This window comes from Pongo pygmaeus, chromosome 3 (genome assembly GCF_028885625.2).
Source record: "Pongo pygmaeus isolate AG05252 chromosome 3, NHGRI_mPonPyg2-v2.0_pri, whole genome shotgun sequence".
In the NCBI taxonomy this organism is placed as follows: Eukaryota; Metazoa; Chordata; class Mammalia; order Primates; family Hominidae; genus Pongo; species Pongo pygmaeus.
Window position 1 is genome coordinate 99798892 of NC_072376.2, and position 21532 is coordinate 99820423.

The following is a 21532-nucleotide window of genomic DNA, read 5'->3' on the forward strand; positions in this document are numbered from 1 at the left end:
AGTTAACTGAATTAACTGAACCAATAGAAAACTGAAGTAATTTTTTTAACTTTGCTTAAAATATTGCTGATCTTTTGTTTTATTTTTTAAAGGAAACTTCTTTTAAGCTATTTACAGCTTGCAGCAATTAAGTAAAATATACTCCTATGAACAAAATTTGAAACATATTTGTTTCTCACTATCTGATTACTCCAGAATGGAAACTAATTGTAAGTATTCTTAACTTATGGCAATATAGTTGTTTGCATGGAGTGCAACAAAAATCTGTTTTCTTTTGTAACGGGACACTATTGGAGAAATTGGTTATTTTACCAAGGCTTTGACTGGAATGGTGTGCTTTCCTTTAAAGAATCAAACTTGACTTGTAAAGCCAATAAAAGCCCTATGGGAAACTGGCCTCATACTTTGCCTACACAGTCCCTGTACAGGGTTTCTGATCTATGGTAAGTAAAGAATGTCACTTTCTCACAGATCCAGGAGGGCCAAGTTAACTTGGGACCTCGAAAGAAACGTGTTTTACCCAACTCATAGGTATTTAAGGGTACAAACCCATGGCAGGGCTCAGCTTTAAAAAAGTCTTACCTGAGATTCCTTATAAAACAGAGTTCCATCAAAGCCAATTAAAAAGCCTATGTGAAAAATAATTATTCTCGCTGCACTTTATACAAATAATCAGGACACGTATAATAAAGCAAATCAGTCTTACCATAATTTGTCTTTAATAAAAATGGGAAACTGGAGAGAGAATATTATATTTCAAGAACTATAGTACACTTGTTATTAAATTCTAGTCTCCATTGTTTTTAAATTTGTTTCTGCAATTTAGGCTAACCCTGTTTATTCTTGTAAACCAACCAGGGATCTCTAACTGCTGCTCAGAAGAAACAAGAGGGATGGGTAATGTAAAATTCTAGGCACATTGCAATCAGCTAGCAACCCCATATCAGCTTGGTCTCAACAGTTGCCCAGTTCATGGAAAGCCTTCTAATTTAGTTTACTTGGAATAACTTTACTTATTTTGCTTTACTCTTATGGAATATATTGCTATTATACCCTTTGTGTAGGAACACAGGACAGGCTTACTAAATGTTTTCTTAAACTAAACACTTATTAATCTCCCAGATAACACCTCTTGTCAAAACTCAAGAGTCAGCCGGGCATGGTGGCTCATGCCTGTAATCCCAGCACTTTGGGAGGCAGAGGCGGGCGGATCACGAGGTCAGGAGGTCAAGACCATCCTGGCTAACACGGTGAAATCCCGTCTCTACTAAAAATACAAAAAATTAGCCAGGTGTGGTGGCAGGCGCCTGTAGTCCCAGCTACTCAGGAGGCTGAGGCAGGAGAATGGTGTGAACCCGGGAGGCAGAGTTTGCAGTGAGCTGAGATCGCGCCACTGCACTCCAGCCTGGGTGATAGAGCGAGACTCCATCTCAAAAAAACAAAAAACAAAATACAAACAAACAAAAAACTCAAGAGTCATGAATGGCCCTCGCCATACTGATGCTTTCTGACTAAGCTCCTCTCTACCCTGAACACAAGAGACCCTAATAGTTAGGCAGGAATATCATGGCCCCATTCAGCCTGAAGAAGTTACAAAAGATGGATTTTCATCCGTCTGCAACTCTTAGGATTAAGGGTTCTCTTATAAAAGGGAAAGGGGAAATGTCAGAGGCATGTGAACCAGAACAACTCCATCTTGAATAGGAGCTGGGTAAAATGAGGCTGAAACCTACTGGACTGCATTCCCAGACTGTTAACGCATTCTAAGTCACAGTATTAAGTCAGCACAAAACACAGGTCATAAAGACCTCGCTGATAAAACAGGTTACGGTAAAGGAGCTGGGCAAAACCCACTAAAACCAAAATGGCCACAAGAGTGACCTCTGGTCGTCCTCACTGCTACACTCCCACCAGCGCATAACAGTTTACAAATGCCATGGCAACGTCAGGAAGTTACCCTACATGGTCTAAACAGGGGAGGCATGAATAACAAACCGCTTGTTTAGCAGCTCATCAAGAAATAACCATAAAAATGGGCAACCAGCAGCCCTTAGGGCTGCTCTGTCTATGGGGTAGCCATTCTTTTATTCCTTTACTTTCTTAATAAACTTGCTTTCACTTTGCACTGTGGACTCACCCTGAATTCTTTCTTGCACGAGATCCAAGAACCTTCTCTTGGGGTCTGGATCGGGACTCCTTTCCAGTAACATTTCTGCATCGTGAAACTATCCATAAATTTAGTTTTTTCTTTTACTAAACCATATTTTCTGATTTTACTTAAGTGACCAAAAATGCTAGAATATATTGAAACTCAGAGTTAATGATCTTGCGTGTGTAAAAGGAATAACGTATTTTTCAACTTTAGGGTGAACCTATATATAGAAAGGCATATATATATATGAAAGCTAAAAGTGAGTAGATTTTTGCCCCCTGTATTTTGTAACATTACATCAAATTCCTTCTTATTAGAAATAGTCTAAATTATTCAGATGTCTTGGAGGGCTGAAAAAAATAGTCTGAATTAGTACTTCTTATTCCAAATTCTTTTTTTTTTCTTTTTGTGTTGAGGTCTTACTTTGTTGCCCAGGCTGGAGTGCAGTGGTGAAATCATGGTTCACTGCTGCCTTCAATTCCTGGGCTCAAGCAATCCTCCCACCTCAGCCTCCTGCGTAGCTGGGACTACAAGCATGCACCACCACACTTAGCTAATTTAAAATATTTTTTGTAGAGATGAGATCTTGCTATGTTACCCAAGCTATTCTTGAAATCCTGAGCTCAAGCGATCCTCCTGCCTTGGCCTCCCAAAGCCTGGGGGATTACAGGTGTCAGTCACCATGCCTGGCCCAGATTTTTCTTTTAAATAACATTTTATTACAAGCTAATGTTCAGGACTCAGTTTTACTGAGCATTCCCATACTGGCAACTTTTCATGCTTATAAATTGGCTATTTGGGTTGACAGAATATATTAGCTAGCCAATTGTTTTCTTTTAAAAATCAAAATACTTGTGAACAAATTACTTAGCAAGCAGCAAAAAACATTTCAGAATAGAATCAAAAGCTTCACCCTCCTCCACCATAAATCCAATTCTTTTATCTTGCATTCTTCATATTAATTATTAAAACTGTTGAACCATAACTCTGAAAAGAAATTAAAATATTTTTTCCTAAGATAGGCTACTAGAACTAGAATAGATTATTTTCTGTGGCTTTAGTAACTCAGGACAATGATAGGTGAGGGCTGAATTACAGGGAAAAGGATCAATAATCTTATTTCCCCTCTCATTTCATCCCAAAAACTAGGCGTCAGAGCATATACGATGAATTCCACTGGGGCAAAGCATTCTGGAAGCTAAAATTAGAGGTGGGAACTCCCTGTTTTGTGTGAATAACAGGAAGTGGAATTGAAATGTAATGCCAACAGGCAACCTCCTGTTATTGAACACTTGTAGGATTTCAGACTTTATGCTAAGCGCAATACATTGTACGATTTAAACCTTACAGCATTCTAATAAGTTAGATATTATTATTATTATTTTTTGAGACAAAGTCTCGCTCTGTTGCCAGGCTGGAGTGCAGTGGCACAATCTCAACTCACTGCAACCTCCGCCTCCCAGGTTCAAGCGATTCCCCTGCCTCAGCCTCCCGACTAGCTGGGACTACAGGCACACACCACACGCCCAGCTAATTTTTTTTGTATTTTTTAGTAGAGACGGGGTTTCACCATGTTGGCCAGGATGGTCTCAATCTCTTGACCCCATGATCTGCTTGCCTCGGCCTCCCAAAGTGCTGGGATTACAGGCGTGAGCCACCGCGCCTGGCCTAGATATTATTATTAACCTATTTTATGGATGAGGGAAATGAAGCACAGAGTAGAGTAACTTGCCTAAGGTCACACAGCTGGTGAGTGATTGAGTCAAGATTCATAATGCCATTATAAATGACATTATGTCATTCGTAAATAATATTTTTACTGGAAACAACCCAAATGTTCATAAATAATAGAATGGACAAATAAATTGTTGTCTGGTCACATGATACAACACTATGCAGCCAGAAAATGATCACACTATAGCTGCTAACCACAACACGGATAAATCTCACAAATACAGTGTGATTCCATGGACATAAAGATCAAAAATAGGCAAAATTAATCTAAGGTGTTGTAAGTCAACATAGTGGTTACCTTTGGGAAGGAAGGAGACACTGGTGATTGGGAAGGGTTCCAAGAGCGGGTCCTGGGGTCCTGTAATGTTCTATTTTTTTGACCTGCATGGTAGTTAAATGGATGTATCCACTTTGTAGTAACTCATTGAGCTGCACACTTATGACTTCTTCATTCTTATAAATGTATGTCACGTGTCAATAAAAAAGGTTTAAATGTTTACAAAAGCAGTATCTCAGTTTAATTGCCCAATTATTAATAACAATATCTGATAAACACTGCTTTCTGCTGGCAGTAATCTTTAGCACATGTCTGCGAAAGTCCTATCATTGATTAGATGCTGAGCAAAAACCAGAGCTGGCTGAGTTGAAGATAACTGTGGCCAGTAAGGATCACAGACTGCAGTAGCTCAGGCCAGTGATAGCTGAGGATTCTGAAGACGAGTTCTCTAAGGGCTAGCAAAGCACAGCTCTGTTACGAAGCTGGAAGTGTACAAACCCCTTGTGTGGTTGCAACCCTGCATGTTAGCCCAAATGGCACCCTTGTGTGGTTTCTTAAAAGCCACTTCTCGGCTGGGCGAGGTGGCTCACACCTGTAATCTCAGCACTTTGGTAGGCCGAGGCGGGTGGATAACGAGGTCAGGAGATCCAGACCATCCTGGCTAACACGGTGAAACCCCATTTCTACTAAAAATACAAAAACAAAATTAGCCGGGCGTGGTGGCGGGTGCCTGTAGTCCCAGCTACATGGGAGGCTGAGGCAGGAGAATCGCTTGAACCTGGGAGGCAGAGGTTGCAGTGAGCCAAGATCGCGCCACTGCACTCAAGCCTGGTGACAGTGCCAGACTGTCTTAAAAAAAAAAAAGCCGGCTGGGCGCGGTGGCCTACGCCTGTAATCCCAGCACTTTGGGAGGCAGAGGCGGGCGGATCACGAGGTCAGGAGATCGAGACCATCCTGGATAACACAGTGAAACCCCGTCTCTACTAAAAATACAAAAAATTAGCCGGGCGTGGTGGCGGGCGCCCGTAGTCCCAGCTACTCGGGAGGCTGAGGCAGGAGAATGGCCTGAACCCGGGAGGCAGAGGTTGCAGTGAGCCGAGATTGTGCCACTGCACTCCAGCCTGGGCGACAGAGCGAGACTCTGTCTCAAAAAAAAAAAAAAAAAAAAAAAAGCCACTTCTCTCCTCAAGCAATTTTACTTCCATCTGCTAGAAAAATCCTTCAAGTCTAAAAGGACTCGAATGTGAATATAGCATGGTAGAATTGTGTAGTGCACAATCTGCACAACTGTGTGTGTCATCCCTGTTTTGACAGTACCTTATGAAAACCTTTATTTCTGCTGAAAACATCACCACTTATCACGAAGATAAATTTGTTTCTCACAAAAAGCACATTTTTCTCTTGGTTTTCAATGCGAAACACACAGTTAAACAGAATGAAGGCAGAACCCAAAGAGTTATAGTGTTCATTGTGCAAACAGAAGAAGCAGCATGACAGGGCTCACTGCCCTGCTGGGTTCTCTGATCCTCTTTGCCTATCTCAGTGCCTGGCAACTAAGATAAGAGGCTGGGGGTGAGCTAGGAGGGTGTGGTGTAGTAGTTGCGGGGGCTGGGATTGCGGGAGGGGGATAGCACCTGTAAATATCTTTCATCAAGGAAGTGAAATAAATGTCATATTTTATTAGCCCTTGATGGCTGGGGGTAATCACCTAACTTAAACTGGCTCTAAAAGAGACAATATACAATCTTGACACCATAGGTCTGTTCTGTGACTGCTTCACCAGTTATTTCATCTTTTTTTGGAAAATTCAGTCCAAGTCTATATTTAATCTATCTATTTACTTATTTATTTATTTATTTTTGAGACACGGTCTCACTCTGTTGCCTAGGCTGGAGTGCAGTGGCATGATCTCAGCTCACTGCAACCTCTGCCTCCCAGGTTCAAGCAGTTCTCCTGCCTCAGCCTCGTGAGTAGCTGGGACTACAGGTGTATGCCAACACGCCCAGCTAATTTTTGTATTTTTTGGTAGAGATGGGGGTTTCACTGTGTTGGCCAGGCTGGTCTCGAACTCCTGACCCCAGGTGATCTACCCTCCTTGGCCTCCCAAAATGCTGGGATTACAGGCATGAGCCACCATGCCCAGCCCCAAGTCTGTATTTATTTTTAAAACTATTAGAAAACTAATATATGAAAATATATGTTCAGAAAAAAAAGAGAAAGAAGGAAAGGAAGGAAGAAAGGAAAAAAATATAGATGAGCAAAAAGAACAAAATATAAATCCCTTAATTACTTGTCTTGCCATTACCTAAGAATAACCACTTTTTAGGTGTGATTTAGGTGTTATATATCCTTGCAAATGCAAGTTGAATAAAAACAAATTACCCACCTATGCCTGTGTCTACATATTTGCACACATATCTATAGCTACATATACAACTATATCCATGTTTTTAGAATTTAGATATTTAATTCCAAAGGAGAAAACAAATTTGAGCATTATATTATATATGCAAATATATTTACACAATCATCATTAAACATTTTAAAAGTTCTTATTTGCTGAAACATACAATAAGTATTCAATAAAACATAAAATACAGCCAAGAATTGGTAAGGTGTGTGTAACCAGTAGAATCATCCTAGATGCAGTGGCCTCACTGATCTCCCCAGTAGAGTATAGGGTCACTGTGAACTGCTATTTCAAGTTTTTCAGTTATTCCAAGAGCATAGTTTTTTAAGTGGATAACCATTACAATTTTTTTAAAAAACAATTCCCTTGTTTGGATTCTTTTAATGTTTAAAATCCCACTATTAGAAAACTAATATTTGAAAATATATGTTCAGAAAAAAAAAAGAAAGAGAAAAAAGGAAAGAAAGGAAGGAAGAAAGAAAGAAAATACAGATGAGCAAAAAGAACAAAATAAAGATCACTTAATTACTTGTCATTACCTAAGAATAACCACTTTTTAGGTGTGATGAGAATAAAACAGTTTGTTATATATCCTTGCAAATGCAAGTTGTATAAAAACAAATCACTGGGCTGGGCGTGGTGGCTCACGCCTGTAATCCCAGCACTTTGGGAGGCCAAGGCGGGCAGATCACGAGGTCAGGAGATCAAGACCACCCTGGCTAACATGGTGAAACCCTGTCTCTACTAAAAATACAAAAAAAGTAGCTGGGCGTGGTGGCAGGCACCTGTAGTCCCAGCTATTTGGGAGACTGAGGCAGGAGAATGGCATGAACCCGGGAGGTGGAGCTTGCAGTGAGCCGAGATCGCGCCGCTGCACTCCAGCCTGGGCGACAGAGCCAGATTCCGTCTCAAAAAAAAAAAAAAAAAAAAAAATCACCCACCTATGACTAATATTCTCTCTCTCTCACTCTGATTTCATTTCTGCAAAAATTTACCCATTTTTATTAATATTAAAAATTATTAATATTAAATTTTGTTACAAATGTTAATAATTAATACTAATTATTGTTCTTGTTGTGTAATTTCTTGCTGTTAAAAGAGATGAGAAATGTTTTAAAAGTGGTTGGCTCATAACTGAATATATTTCCGGCTGCCACCTCTAGCAGGGTCCTCTAGAAGGGGATTAATGATTGATAATGCTGTTAGACAAGAGACTTTGTGCAACTCTTTCTGCTTATTTTTTGACAACTCTCAATAATAGACTGGAAAACTTCAAGTCTCTTATGATTATAAAGAGAGTTCTCATTAGACAGGGTAAGAAATCTCACACACAAGGTAAGCATAAGAACCAATGAAGGAAACACATATTCACATACCAGTAAGCCAGTAAGAAGGGGACTGAAACGTGTCCAGCTGCCGAAGCCACAGTGACAATATGGCCATGGTTATTCTTCATCATTGCAGGAAGAAATGCCTTTGTAGTCTACAAATAGTTTTTATTAAAAGAGAAAAAAATACTGTATTTCAGACTCACAGACCCATTGGGAATATTTTGAAACAAAAGTATATTTTTAAACATTAATCCTGTCATAAATGAAAAAAACCTAAACTGACAAATGCAGTAATAATAAGGTGACTGGATATGATGCCCACATTAGAAAACCTGAGCAAAACAATGGCTACTGAAAGCTTTGAGAATCCATCTCATTTAAATTGCTAAATTCAGCCAGGTGTGGTGGCTCATGCCTGTAATCCCAGCACTTTGGGAGGCCAAGGCAGGTGGACTGCTTGAGCCCAGGAGTTCAAGACCAGCCTGGGAAACATGGTAATACACCACTTCTACTAAAAATGCAAAAATTAGCTGGTCATGGTGGCAGGTACCTGTAATCCCAGCTACTGGGGAGGCTGAGGCAGGAGAATCACTTGAACCCAGGAGGTGGAGGTTGCAGTGAGCCAAGATCATGCCACTGTGCTCCAGCCTGGGTGACAGAGTGAGACTGTTTAAAAAAAAAAATTGCTAAATTTTTATGTTCCTCAGCCCTCCACCTCTTCTTGTTGATGCTTGGGATGAAGAAACAAGTAAGATAATACCCAGCCAAGGGCAGTGGCTCACACCTGTAATCCCAGCACTTTGGGAGGCTGAGCCAGAAGGATCACTCGAACCCAGGAGCTCGAGATCAGCCTGTGCAACATGGCAAAACCTCATCTCCACAAAAAATACAAAAACTTGCTGGGCATGGTGGTGTACTCCTGTAGTCCCTGCTACTAGGGGGGCCGAGGTGGGAAGATCATTTGAGCCCAGGAAGCTGAAGCTGAAGTGAGCCAAAATCACGTCACTGCACTCCAGCCTGGGCAACACAGAGAGACCCTGTCTCTAAACAACAAAAAAAAGAGACAGTAACCTATATTTGAACAAACACAAAACATAAAGATATATGTCAATAACTTGGGAATATTAGCATAAAACAACACTGCATTTTTATCAACCCCAATATTCTTTTGCGATTAGTCATCCCAAACTCACATCCAAGAAAACTTTGAGGGGCCTTTTTAAGAACTGGCTATTTGGGCAATATTTGGAGACTTTAGAAACACACATGGCATATGTACATATATATAACTTAAGACCTTCAGTGGTGAGGTTCACAATAAGGTTTGCAATTTTAGGGCCAGGAAATAACATGAGGCCTGAGCCTCATGCAAAATTGAAAGCCAGGGCAGTGGCTCATGCCTGTAATCCCAGCACTTTGGGAGGCTGAGGCAGGTGGATCACTTGAGTCCAGGAGTTCAACACCAGCCTGGGCAACATGGTGAAACCCCATCTCTACTAAAAATACAAAAATTAGCTGGGCATGTTAATGCCTGTAGTCCCAGCTACTTGAGGGGGCTGAGGTGGGAGGATCACTTGAGCCTGGGAAGTTGGGGCTGCAGTGAGATGAGATCGCATCACTGCACTCCAGCCTTGGCAACAGAGTGAGACCCTGTCTAAAAAAGAAAAAAGAGAATCTGAAAGCAAACTGGATTCACCTTTATAAAATCACAGACGATGACTCAGATGGTCCCCAACTCCTTTCTTTATCTCTAAATAGGATCACACAGAAATGTGAGAACCTAGCTTAGAATTAAAACATATACAAAACCTGACATTTATTATTAATTTATTATTGTTATTATTAATATTGTCAGTGAGGAAGAATGATAGAATTTGGTCATAGCATGAAAAATGATCTCTTTGTATAATGTTATCCCTGGTGCCTGGAGAAAACTTTAGCATTGATTTAATACTTCCTTATGTCTGCTGAAAGCCCCACCTTAATCTTTGGGATTTTCAAAAGGAATATTTTTGTAAAAGAAGCCATACTCACCCAGAAATGTGCAAGTACATTAACTTCAAAAGTCTTTTCAATCTGAGGATCTTGTGTAGCAAACAAATCTGATGTATAGACTACACCAGCATTATTTACTAAAATACTAACATCTCCAATTTCTGCCTTCACCTTCAAAAAATAAAATAAGAAAAGTAAATTCATTAAGAGGTATGAAGGTAAGTTTATACACAATGGCTATTTTTTTTTTTTTTTTTTTGAGACAGATTCTTGCTCTGTTGCCCAGGCTGCAGTACAGTGGCGAAATCTTGGCTCACTGCAACCTCCACCTCCTGGGTTCAAGCGATTCTCCGGTCTCAGCTTCCCAAGTAGCAGGTACTGAAGGCTCATGCAACCACGCCACACCTGGCTAATTTTTATATTTTTAGTAGAGATTGGATTTCACCATGTTGGCTAGGCTAGTCTCGAACTCCTGATCTCAAGTGATCTGCCCACCTCAGCCTCCCAAAGTGCTGGGATTACAGGCATGAGTCACCGTTCCTGTCTTGTACGCAATGACTATTGTTTTTCTGCTAGATCTGGATAAAAGTGATTTTGCAATCCATGTGTCAACAGGGGAAAAAAGTCCTTTTTATTTTACGCACTTATGTCCAAAATAGGTCTGTCTTCAAGTGTATCAGGTGGAAATTTTCTTTTGCAATTTAGTCTCTTGACTTAGTTCTATTGACTATAGATCAAGAGGCATTTGGCTAAGTAGCATTTTTTTAAAACATTACTTCAAAAGGTAAGCAAAAAAAATTAAATTAGGCTGGGTGCGGTGGCTCACGCCTGTAATCCCAGTATTTTGGGAGGCCGAGGAGGGTGGATCACCTGTGGTCGGGAGTTCGAGACCAGCATGACCAACATGGAGAAACCCTGTCTCTACTAAAAATACAAAATTAGCTGTACATGGTGGCGGGCGCCTATAATCCCAGCTACTCAGGAGGCTGAGGCAGGAGAATCGCTTGAACCTGAGACGCGGAAGTTGCGGTGAGCTGAGATCGCGCCATTGCACTCCGGCCTGGGCAACAAGAGCGAACCTCCGTCTCAAAAAATAAAAGTAAAACTAATGTGGCAAAATCAGGGACTACTACAGAGAATTGTGGAAAACTGATTACACTATTAAGCTGGCCACATTTTCTATTTCTTTATTTCTGTTTATTTTCTGTTCTGTTGTTCAATCGCTCTCCATTAGGTGGCAGTAGGCTTAAGGGTGAAGAGTGGTTTCCTTGGACCTTGAGTTTGGGCTCTGCCAGTCACTGTTGGACCTTGACCCAAGTTACTTAACCTCTTAAAACTTCAATTCTTCCTCTGCAAAATAGAGATACTAATACAAGTTCCTTGTGAGTCGTTGTGGAAACAAATGAAATAATGCATGTAAAGGAGCTAACACTGTATCTAGTACACACAGTAAACTGCTATTACTATCATTATCATTATTTCAAAACCATTTATACTTGTCTACAAGTAACATGTTTTAAGGTTCTCTTCTTGACCTGCTCAGGTGTCTATGAGGGTACTTAATATAGAAATATCGGCCAAGTGAGGTGGCTCACGCCTCTAATCCCAGCATTTGGGAGGCCGAGGCGGGCAGATCACTTGAGGTCAGGAATTGGAGACCAGCCTGACCCACATGGTGAAACCCCATCTCTACTAAAAATACAAAAATTAGCCGGGCATGGTGGTGCACGCCTGTAATCCCAGCTACTCCAGAGGGTGAGGCAGAAGAATCGCTTAAACCCAGGAGGCAGAGGTTGCAGTGAGCTGAGATCGTGCCACTGTGTTCCAGCCTGGGTGACAGAGCGAGATTTTGTCTCAAAAAAAAAAAAAAAAAAAAACCCAAAAAACAAATTAAAAAAACCCAAAATATAGAAATATAAATATAAGGTAAATAATATAAAAATACATATGTGTGTTTTTCTAATATATATGCGTGGTATGTGTGTTTTCTCTTGAATATTCTATTTTGGTATTGATCCAGAAGGAAGAACATTTGAGAAATTAAAATGGTTATGTGGAAGGGCTTATGTAAACCCTTATGGCCAGATTTCAAAGGTTGTTGCAGCTATCATTGGTGAAATGATTTCAGTTGAGGAAATATAAACAAAAGAACAAGGCCAGCTGCTAAGAGCAACAGAAGGCATCCACTGGACTGTAAAGACTATTTGTAGGCTGGGCATGGTGGCTCACATCTATATTCCCAGCACTTTGGGAGGCCAAGGTGGGTGGATCACTGGAGGCCAGGAGTTCAAGACCAGCCTGATCGACATGGTGAAACTACATCTCTATTGAAAACACAAAAATTAGGTGGGTGTGGTGGTGGGTGCCTGTAGTCCCAGCTACTCGGAAGGCTGAACTGGGAGGATTGCTTGCACCTGGGAGGTGGAGGTTGCAGTGAGCTGAGACTGCACCATTGCACTCCCGCCTGGGCGACAGAGCAAGAGTCTGTCTCAAAAGAAAGAAAAATATTTTTAAAAAAAGACTATTTGTAGGCGGGGCATGGTGGCTCACACCTGTAATCCCAGCACTTTGGGAGGCTGAGGCAGGCGGATCATGAGGTCAGGAGTTCAAGACCAGCCTGACCAACATGGTGAAACCCATTCTCTACTAAAAGTACAAAAATTAGCTGGGCGTGGTGGCGTGCACCTGTAATCCCAGCTGCTCAGGAGGCTGAGGCAGGAGAATCGCCTGAACCTGGGAGGCGGAGGTTGCAGTGAGCTGAGATTGCGCCACTGTGCTCCAGCCTGGGCAACAGAGCAAGACTCTGTCTCAAAAAAAAAAAAGACTATACTCAAAAGGGAACGATTACAGGTAATGTAACTTTTTTCAAAATAATTGTTATATCTTCTGGACTCGAATATAATCAATAACTATCTCTTCAACTAAGAAAGAACATAGAATCTTGATGCTTAAGCTCTACTTTTTATAAGATTGGAGTAACATAATTCCAAGGGGTAGCAATGCAAAAATACCTTATATGAGATTTTTATGGTTCTATAAGCAACTAAGATTTTTGCGTGGATAGACCCTAGCGTCCTAATGCATTTTGTTATACATTGTGTTTCAAATAAAAGCTAGCTCTATTGACAGAGTTATCATTATTTAGAGATAGTGCTACAGTGTGTTGGGGGACTGAGGGAAAAGTGGCAAATAGCCTTTGGGGGGCTTTTACTTTGTTATGCATTTACATGATTTCATTATTTTTCTTATTGAATTCTCACAGTAACTCAATGAGACAGCAATTCTTATATGCTCACTTTAAAGATGAAAACATGAAACAGAATGGTTGAGTTTCATATCCAAGGTCACATGGCTATTAAAAGATGGAGCTGGGACTCTCCCACATCTGTCTGACCTCAGAGCCCAAGACAAGCCACCTCAAACAGAAAGGAGGCCATAGGCAAAGGTCTATCAGTACTCCTGTAGGGCATCAATGTGCCATGCTGAAGGCTCTTCAGTCAGAATTGAATTTCATCAGATTATATTTATGTTAGTAAAGTGTCAAGCTAAGTTTTTTGACCCTGATCAACACCATTTATACCTATATACTATTTTATATTATCAAAGGATTTTCCCAGACACTCTTGACTCTTTCTTCATCATTGCCTATTATCTCCCCAGGATATGAATGTCTGTTTTGTATTTTTTTGTATTAATTTTGTTTTTAAATTTTTGTGGGTATATAGTAGTGTATATATTCAAGGTTACATGAGACATTTTGATACAGGCATGCAGTGCATAATTATCACATCAGGGTAAATCAGGTATCTATCCCCTCAAGCATTTATCCTTTGTGTTACAAACAATCTAATTATACTCTTTTAGTTATTTTAAAATGTACAATTAAATTATTATTAATTATTTTTACTAACAAAAAATTCTTTATGGCTGCTCCTTGCAGAGCAGGGCTAACTCACAGGCAGCGCAACCAGAGTAACCTATTTGTTCTATTTTTTTGGTACCCATTAACCATCCCTACTTCTTCCCTACACCACCTCTATCCTTCCCAGCCTCTGGTAACCATCCTTCTACTCTCTATCTCCAAGAGTTCAATTATTTTAATTTTTAGCTCTCTCAAATAAGAGAGAACATGTTTTGTGTGTATGTATGTATATATATATATATATATATTTTTTTTTTTTTTGAGATGGTGTCTTGCTCTGTTGTCCAGGCTGGGGTGCAGTGGCACAATCTCAGCTCACTACAAACTCCGCCTCCCAGGTTCAAGTGATTCTCCTGCCTCAACCTCCCAAGTAGCTGGGATTACAGGCACATGCCATCACACCCAGCTAATTTTTGTATTTTTATAGAGATGGGGTTTCACCATGTTGGCCAGGCTGGTCTTGAACTCCTGACTTCAGGTGACCATGTTGCCCAGGCTGATCTGGAACTCCTGAGCTCAGGGGATCCACCCACCTCGGCCTCCCAAAGTGCTGGGATTATAGGTGTGAGCCACGCTCCCAGCAGATCTATTTCTATAAAGCATTATTTGCCTCTTCTAGATACAATTGAGATGTGCTGTATATAATGGGGTTTCACTCTGAATGCATTCTCGCTTGTACCTAACTAAATACCTTAATGGCAGCAAGGTCATCAGAATTACCTGGGCAGATTCCTGGATATATATACAATATTTATATTATTATAATTATTATTATATATATTTATAATATATTATATATAATATATATTATATATTTTTTATATAATATATAAATATATAATATTTATCCACCTGTATATATATATTACAGGTATCTGCCTGTAATCCCAGCTACTTGAGAGGCTGAGGCAGGAAAATTGCTTGAACCCAGGAGGCGGAGGTTGCTGTGAGCCAAGATCACGCCACTACACTCCAGCCTGGGCAACAGAGCGAGACTCTGTCTCAAATAAAAAAAAGAAAAGAAAAAAAGTTCTGACACTAAAATGGTCACCTCAAAATAGCTACTTCAAAATATCTGATTCTCAGCTTGCTTTCATTATTAAGAAATATACAAATCCCAGCACTTTGGGAGGCCAAGGCAGGCGGATCACGAGGTCAGGAGATTGAGACCATCCTGGCTAACATGGTGAAATCCTGTCTCTACTAAAAATACAAAAATTAGCCATGTGTGGTGGCAGGCACCTGTAATCCCAGTTACTCGAGAGGCTGAGGCAGGAGAATTGCTTGAACCCAGGAGGCGGAGGTTGCAGTGAGCCAAGATCACGCCACCACACTGCAGCCTGGGCAACAGAGCAAGACTCTGTCTAAAAAAAAAAAAAAGAAAGAAAAAAAGTTCTGATACTAAAATGGCCACCTCAAAATAGCTACTTCAAAATATCTGATAATGGGCCAGGCGCGGTGGCTCACGCCTGTAATCCCAGCATTTTTGGAGTCAGAGGCGGGCGGATCACGAGGTCAGGAGATCGAGACCATCCTGGCTAACACGGTGAAATCCCGTCTCTACTAAAAATACAAAAAAATTAGCCGAGCGTGGTGACAGGCGCCTGTAATCCCAGCTACTCTGGAGGCTGAGGCAGGAGAACGGGGTGAACCCGGGAGGCGGAGCTTGCAGTGAGCCGAGATCGCGCCACTGCACTCCAGCCTGGGCGACAAAGCTAGAGCCAGACTCCATCTCAAAAAAAAAAAAAAAAAAAAGAACTCAGGCCGGGTGTGGTGGCTTACGCGTGTAATCCCAGCACTTTGGGAGGCCAAGGAGGGTGGATCACTTGAGATCAGGAGTTCCAGACCAGACCAGCCTGGCCGACATAGTGAACCCCATCTCTACAAAAACACAAAAATTAGCCAGGCATGATGGCGCGTGCCTGTAATCATCACAGCTACTCGGGAGGCTGAAGCAGGTGAATCGCTTGTGAACCCGGGAGGCGGAGCTTGCAGTGAGCCGAGATCACGCCACTGCACTCCAGCCTGAGCAACAGAATGAGACTCCATTTCAAAAAAAAAAAAAAAACTCAAATCTAAAATTCCATAAACAAAGAGGTTCTCAAGTCTTGCTGAATCACACTCTTTATACTGCACTGAATTAGAATATCCAGCGGTAAGGTCCAGGAATGTGTATTTTAAGGAATCTGCCCAGGTAATTCTGATGACCTTGCTGCCATTAAGGTATTAGTTAACAGGTACAAGTGACAATGCGTTCAGAGTGAAACCGCATTATATACAGCACATCTCAATTGTATCTAGAAGAGGCAAATAATGCTTTATAGAAATAGAACTGCTGGGAGTGCGGCTCACGCCTATAATCCCAGCACTTTGGGAGGCCGAGGTGGGTGGATCCCCTGAGCTCAGGAGTTCGAGATCAGTCTGGGCAACATGGTGAAACCCCGTTTTCTACCAAAAATACAAAAAATTAGCTGAGTGTGGTGGCACACACCTGTGGTCCCAGCTACTTGGGAGGCTGAGGTGGTAGGATTGCTTGATTCTGGGAGGTGGAGGTTGCAATGAACCGAGATCATGCCACTGCACTCTAACCTGGGTGACAGAGTGAGACCCCCATCTCAAAAAAAAAAAAAAAGAGAGAAAAGAAAAGAAATAGATCTATCTACAATAAAAACCTGATAAAGAATAGCTTTATTGTAACTTTCTAACCCAATTCTATGAATGGGCTTCAGAAGACCCGGTCAGCAATTCTGCAAGTGTCATCCAGGGATAGTTACCTATATGAGAATCATGGGTGAGGTGAAGGTGCATGGGATGCAGGGTGGATAGGGTGCATTTGAGGCCCTGCCTTCAACCTACTGAAAGAAAATCTCTGGAAGTGAAGCCCAAGAGTATATATATATATTTTTAACAACTCCCTGGAAAATTCCAGAACATACTAATATTTGAGAACTTCAGTTCTCGGTTCTAGTTTTGGGTTTGCTATGAGCTAGTTCTATAACCTTGGTCAAATAACAACATTTCTCAGGTACTTCATCTATATCACATACAGACTGGGTCATCTCCAAAACACCTTCTAGCTCTAACATGATATGATTCTAACTAAACACAACATTTCACCTTCTTTGCAGCGCTGTAAATATCTTCTCGGTTGCTGCAGTCTACCACAAAGGTATGAACCTTGGCACCCAGTCCCTTGCATTTGGCAGCTGTTTCCTCCAGTCCATGCTAGAAAAAACAAAGAGGGCAAGGTAATAATTGATATGAGCATATTATATCGACAGCTGAAAATAATTAAAAATAATTTTTAAAAAGTAGTGAGATTCTTTCCATTTGAATTGGGCAAGATGGTAACAACACATTTTTGGCAGGTATATAGGCACATGTTGCTTTTAGTATTTTAACTAGCTTCTTTTATTTGGAACTGAATTTAAAGCAAGCTTCTTAAAAGAAGATAAAAATCTTAAAATACTGGTTTTTATATTTATGAACTTTGAATACTTTGTGAATGTTGGTATCTCTGTGTATTCCATATCAGGCTTTAAAAAATACAACATTAAGCTTTTTTCCATGTCATTAAAAACTATTCATGGACGTCAGCTAACTGGCTGCAAAAGAAATAATGAGTTAACTACAGTTCATTAAACCATTCGTTCTTTCAGCATTTTAATGTGAAGGTCATATTCACTGAGCTTAGAAAAACCTTGACACAAATATGAATGAGGTAGAGTCCCAACCCCAAGAAGTTCTCTGTGTAGTAGAAAGAAACATAAGTATCATAGTTAAGTAGGACCACATAATACTGTTGTTGTTTTGATAATAAAGGATTGAATATTGGCAGTTTCAACCTAATACATTGTGATGAGTATCACAGCAGAGTTCTATACAGGGAGTTATGGGAACACAGAGGGGCACACAATACAATTCCAGCAGTGGTTTGCCATACCCTTTCACTTGCTTTCCCCAGGGCGAAAGGACACATCAGGCAGGGTGTGGGCAGTGACAGATAGAAGATTGGTCTTGTGGAAACCACTAGTAGGATCAGTGTTATTGGATGGATCATTAAGTTCAAGGCCAGCAGAAGTTCAGATTAAGGTCCCACATGTCATATTAAGATTTATCAAAAAATGAATGAGGAGCCACTGGTTAAATTACAGAGTCAGGTTTATGTGTCGTATTGATTATTTTGGCTGATGTATGGAGGGTGGATTTTAGGGGTCAACGCTGGAGGAAGAAAAAACTGAGAGGCAGTTACAGTGATTCACGTAATAGATGACACAAACTTGAATTGTGGCACTAGTAGAAAAAATGTAGAGGAAAGAATATCCTTTAAAATATATGTTTAGAAGGTAAAATCAGTAAGACTTGGTGAGTAGATGAGGAAGGATGGGGAGGAGCCACATCTGACATCTTTGCTTTCTAGTTTTGGTAGCTGGCAAGATCATGCTGCCACGTGTCAGACAGAGATGACAGCAGATTTGAGGAAAAGGGGTGATTAGTCCAATTTGGGGTGCCAATTTTGAGTCAATTTAAGTTTAGGATCATACCATTGGGGTTTTTTGTTGTTGTTGTTGTTGTTACCTTTGCTTGTTTGCTTTTGGCCAATTTTTGCCTTTTTTTTTTAACTTTTAAGAAAATGTCTCAAAAGATATTTTGGATTAAGATCTAGTCTGTGCACTCTGCAGGCCAAGTATTAGGTTGGTGGAAAAGTAATTGCTATTTTTGCCATTATTTTAATGACAAAAACTGCAATTACTTTTGCATCAACCTAATAATTGTCAACTAATGCACTAATGGGCAGACCCTAGGAGGACTCATACATTTATCCACAGAGAGGATGGTGAATCAGTGTACACATTTGTAAATGGCAACTAATGTTGAAAGGCCAAGTCTGGACAGCTATGGGGAGAATTAGTAGCTTGTGTAGTGAGCCTGTTATCATAATAAAGGAAAACAAGTTCTTTTTCTGCTGTGGGAAGTCAGGGACCCCGAATGGAGGGACTGGCTGGAGCCACAGCAGAGAACACAAATTGTGAAGATTTCATTTTAATATGGACATTTATCAGTGCCCAAGTAATACTTTTATAATTTCTTAAGCCTGTAATCTCTTAATCCTGTTATCTTCATAAACTGAGGATGTACGTCACCTCAGGACCACTGTTAACTGTACAAATTGTGTTAACTGTAAAAATTGATTGTAAAACGTGTGTTTGAACAATATGAAATCAGTGCACCTTGAAAAAGAACAGAATAACAGCGATTTTTAGGAAACAAGGGAAGACAACCATAAGGTCTGACTCCTGTGGGGTCAGGCAAAAAGAGCCATATTTTTCTTCTTGCAGACAGCCTATAAACGGACGTGCAAGTAGGAGAGATATCACTAAATTATTTTCCTAGCAAGGAATATTAATATTAATACCCTGGGAAAGGAATGCATTCCTAGGGGGAGGTCTATAAATGGCCGCTCTGGGAATGTCCATCCTATGCGGTTGAGATAAGGACTGAGATACGCCCTGGTCTCCTGCAGTACCATCAGGCTTATTAGGATGGGGAAAAACTCTGCCCTGGTAAATCTGTGGTCAGACCAGTTCTCTGCTCTCGAACCCTGTTTTCTGTTGTTTAAGATGTTTATCAAGACAATACATGCACCGCTGAACATAGACCCTTATCAGTAGTTCTGCTTTTTGCCCTTTGAAGCATGTGATCTTTGTACCTACTCCCTGTTCTTACACCCCCTCCCCTTTCGAAACTCCTAATAAAAACTTGCTGGTTTTGAGGCTCAGGGGCATCACGGTCCTACCGATATGTGATGTCACCCCCAGTGGCCCAGTTGTAAAATTTCTCTCTTTATACTGTCTCTATTTCTCAGCCAGCCAACACTTATGGAAAATAGAAAGAACATATATTGAAATATTGGGGGCAGGTTCCCCCAGTATTTTTCTTTTACTGAAATCTCCCTCACAAACTGTAGTATACTCTCATGAGGAACTCTTATTCCTCAAGGGACATCAACATCTCAGGTAAACTTTATTTTGCTCTCCTATACTTAACCAGCAGCTTTTGGCATTTCCTTTTACAAGTATATTTTATTAATGTTGTATACACATATGATAGAATATTATTCAGCCTTAAAAAGGAATGAATTTCTGACACATGCTACATGTACAACCTTCATTATGCTAAATGAACTAAGCCAGACACAAAAAACAAATACCATATGAGTGTACTTATATGAAGTACCCAGAGTATCATATTCATAGAGACAGAAAATAGAATGGTTGTTGCCAGGCCCTGGGGAGAGAGAGGGCTGGGGAGATATATTGTTTTAATGGGTACAGATTTTCAGCTTGGGAAGATGAAAAACTTCTGGAGAGAAATAGAAGAGATCACTGCATAATAAGGTAAATGTACTTAATGCCACTAAACTGTACACTCAGAAATGGTTAAAATGGTGTGTTATGTCATATATTTTACCACATTTTAAAAAGTTTTTTAAAAGTATATTGTATTGGCCAGGCACGGTGGCTTACACCTGTAATCCCAGCACTTTGGGAGGCTGAGGTGGGCAGATCACAAGGTCAGGATTTTGGGAACAGCCTGGCCAATATAGTGAAACCCTGCCTCTACTAAAAATATAAAAAATTAGCTGGGTGTGGTGGTGGGCATCTGTAATCCTACCTACTTGGGAGGCTGAGGCAGGAGAATCACTTGAACCCAGGAGGCAGAGGTTGCAGCAAGCCAAGATTTTGCCACCGCACACCCGCCCAGGTGACAGTGGGAGACTCCATCTCAAAAAAAAAAAAAAAAAAGTATATTGTATTGATATTGATTGGGTTTTCTCTTTTTTGAACAAATATATTTCCTTACATGAACAAATTTTACAATAAAAATTTATTTCCCATTTATTCTGTTTTCAGAGATTTGCTTATTACTGGTTGGCTTTCTGTAACCACCAAGCGACTAACCACCACTCCACTATGTGGAGGCAAAGATACCCTTCTTTCACATCTGCTGTCTCACTTTTGCCCTGTTTCCTTGGTCTTCCTCATTTAGGTTGGTCTGCTTTCCACACCTTCTGAATTGTGCAACATTTTTTTTTTCCGAGATGGAGTCTTGCTCTGTCACCCAGCCTGGAGTGCAGTGGTGTAATCTCAGCTCACTGCAGCCTCTGCCTTCCCAGTTCAAGCAATTCTCCTGCCTCAGCCTCCCTAGTAGCTGGGATTACAGGCATGTGCCACCACGCCCGTCTAATTTTTATATTTTTAGGAGAAACGGGGTTTCACCATGTTGCCCAGGCTGGTCTTGAACTCCTGGCCTCAAGTGATCCTCCCATTTCGGCCTCCCAAAGAACTGGGATTACAGGTGTGAGCCACTGCGCCCGGCCAGTGCAACAAATTTAAGTTCTAAATTCCTCCAGAAAAAATTCCAGACAGTGCCCTGTAGATAGTTGGTAAGAAATAAAAAATAAGCAGATCTTCAGGAAAAAATGAATTCTTCCTTTAAAATGTTTTGTAGCACAGTACAATTGCTCATAACTCTTCAAGATTTCCCTTGGTAACTTTTTTCAAATATGTTTGTCTATTGCTACAACTAAGACCTTTACACCCATTACCTTGATTACTAAAAATTGAAAAAATTTTTAAATTCCTCCCATTATTCTTTCAGTTATTCATTAATTCAGTTTTTCATTCAATAAATAGTCTTTGAGCATATA

The 21532-nt window shown here is 40.6% G+C and overlaps 1 protein-coding gene across 1 annotated transcript in view; it reads right to left on the reverse strand.

Annotated features, from left to right (window-relative positions):
- Positions 1 to 21532, reverse strand: part of HSD17B11 (hydroxysteroid 17-beta dehydrogenase 11) — a 50868-nt gene that overhangs the window by 24685 nt on the left and 4651 nt on the right. The window contains exons 2-4 of the mRNA XM_054485860.2: positions 16939 to 17046; positions 9939 to 10070; positions 7950 to 8056 (exon numbers count right to left, since the gene is read on the reverse strand). Of these exons, the coding sequence (XP_054341835.1) occupies positions 7950 to 8056; positions 9939 to 10070; positions 16939 to 17046 (347 nt within the window). The remainder of the gene's footprint in view (positions 1 to 7949; positions 8057 to 9938; positions 10071 to 16938; positions 17047 to 21532) is intronic.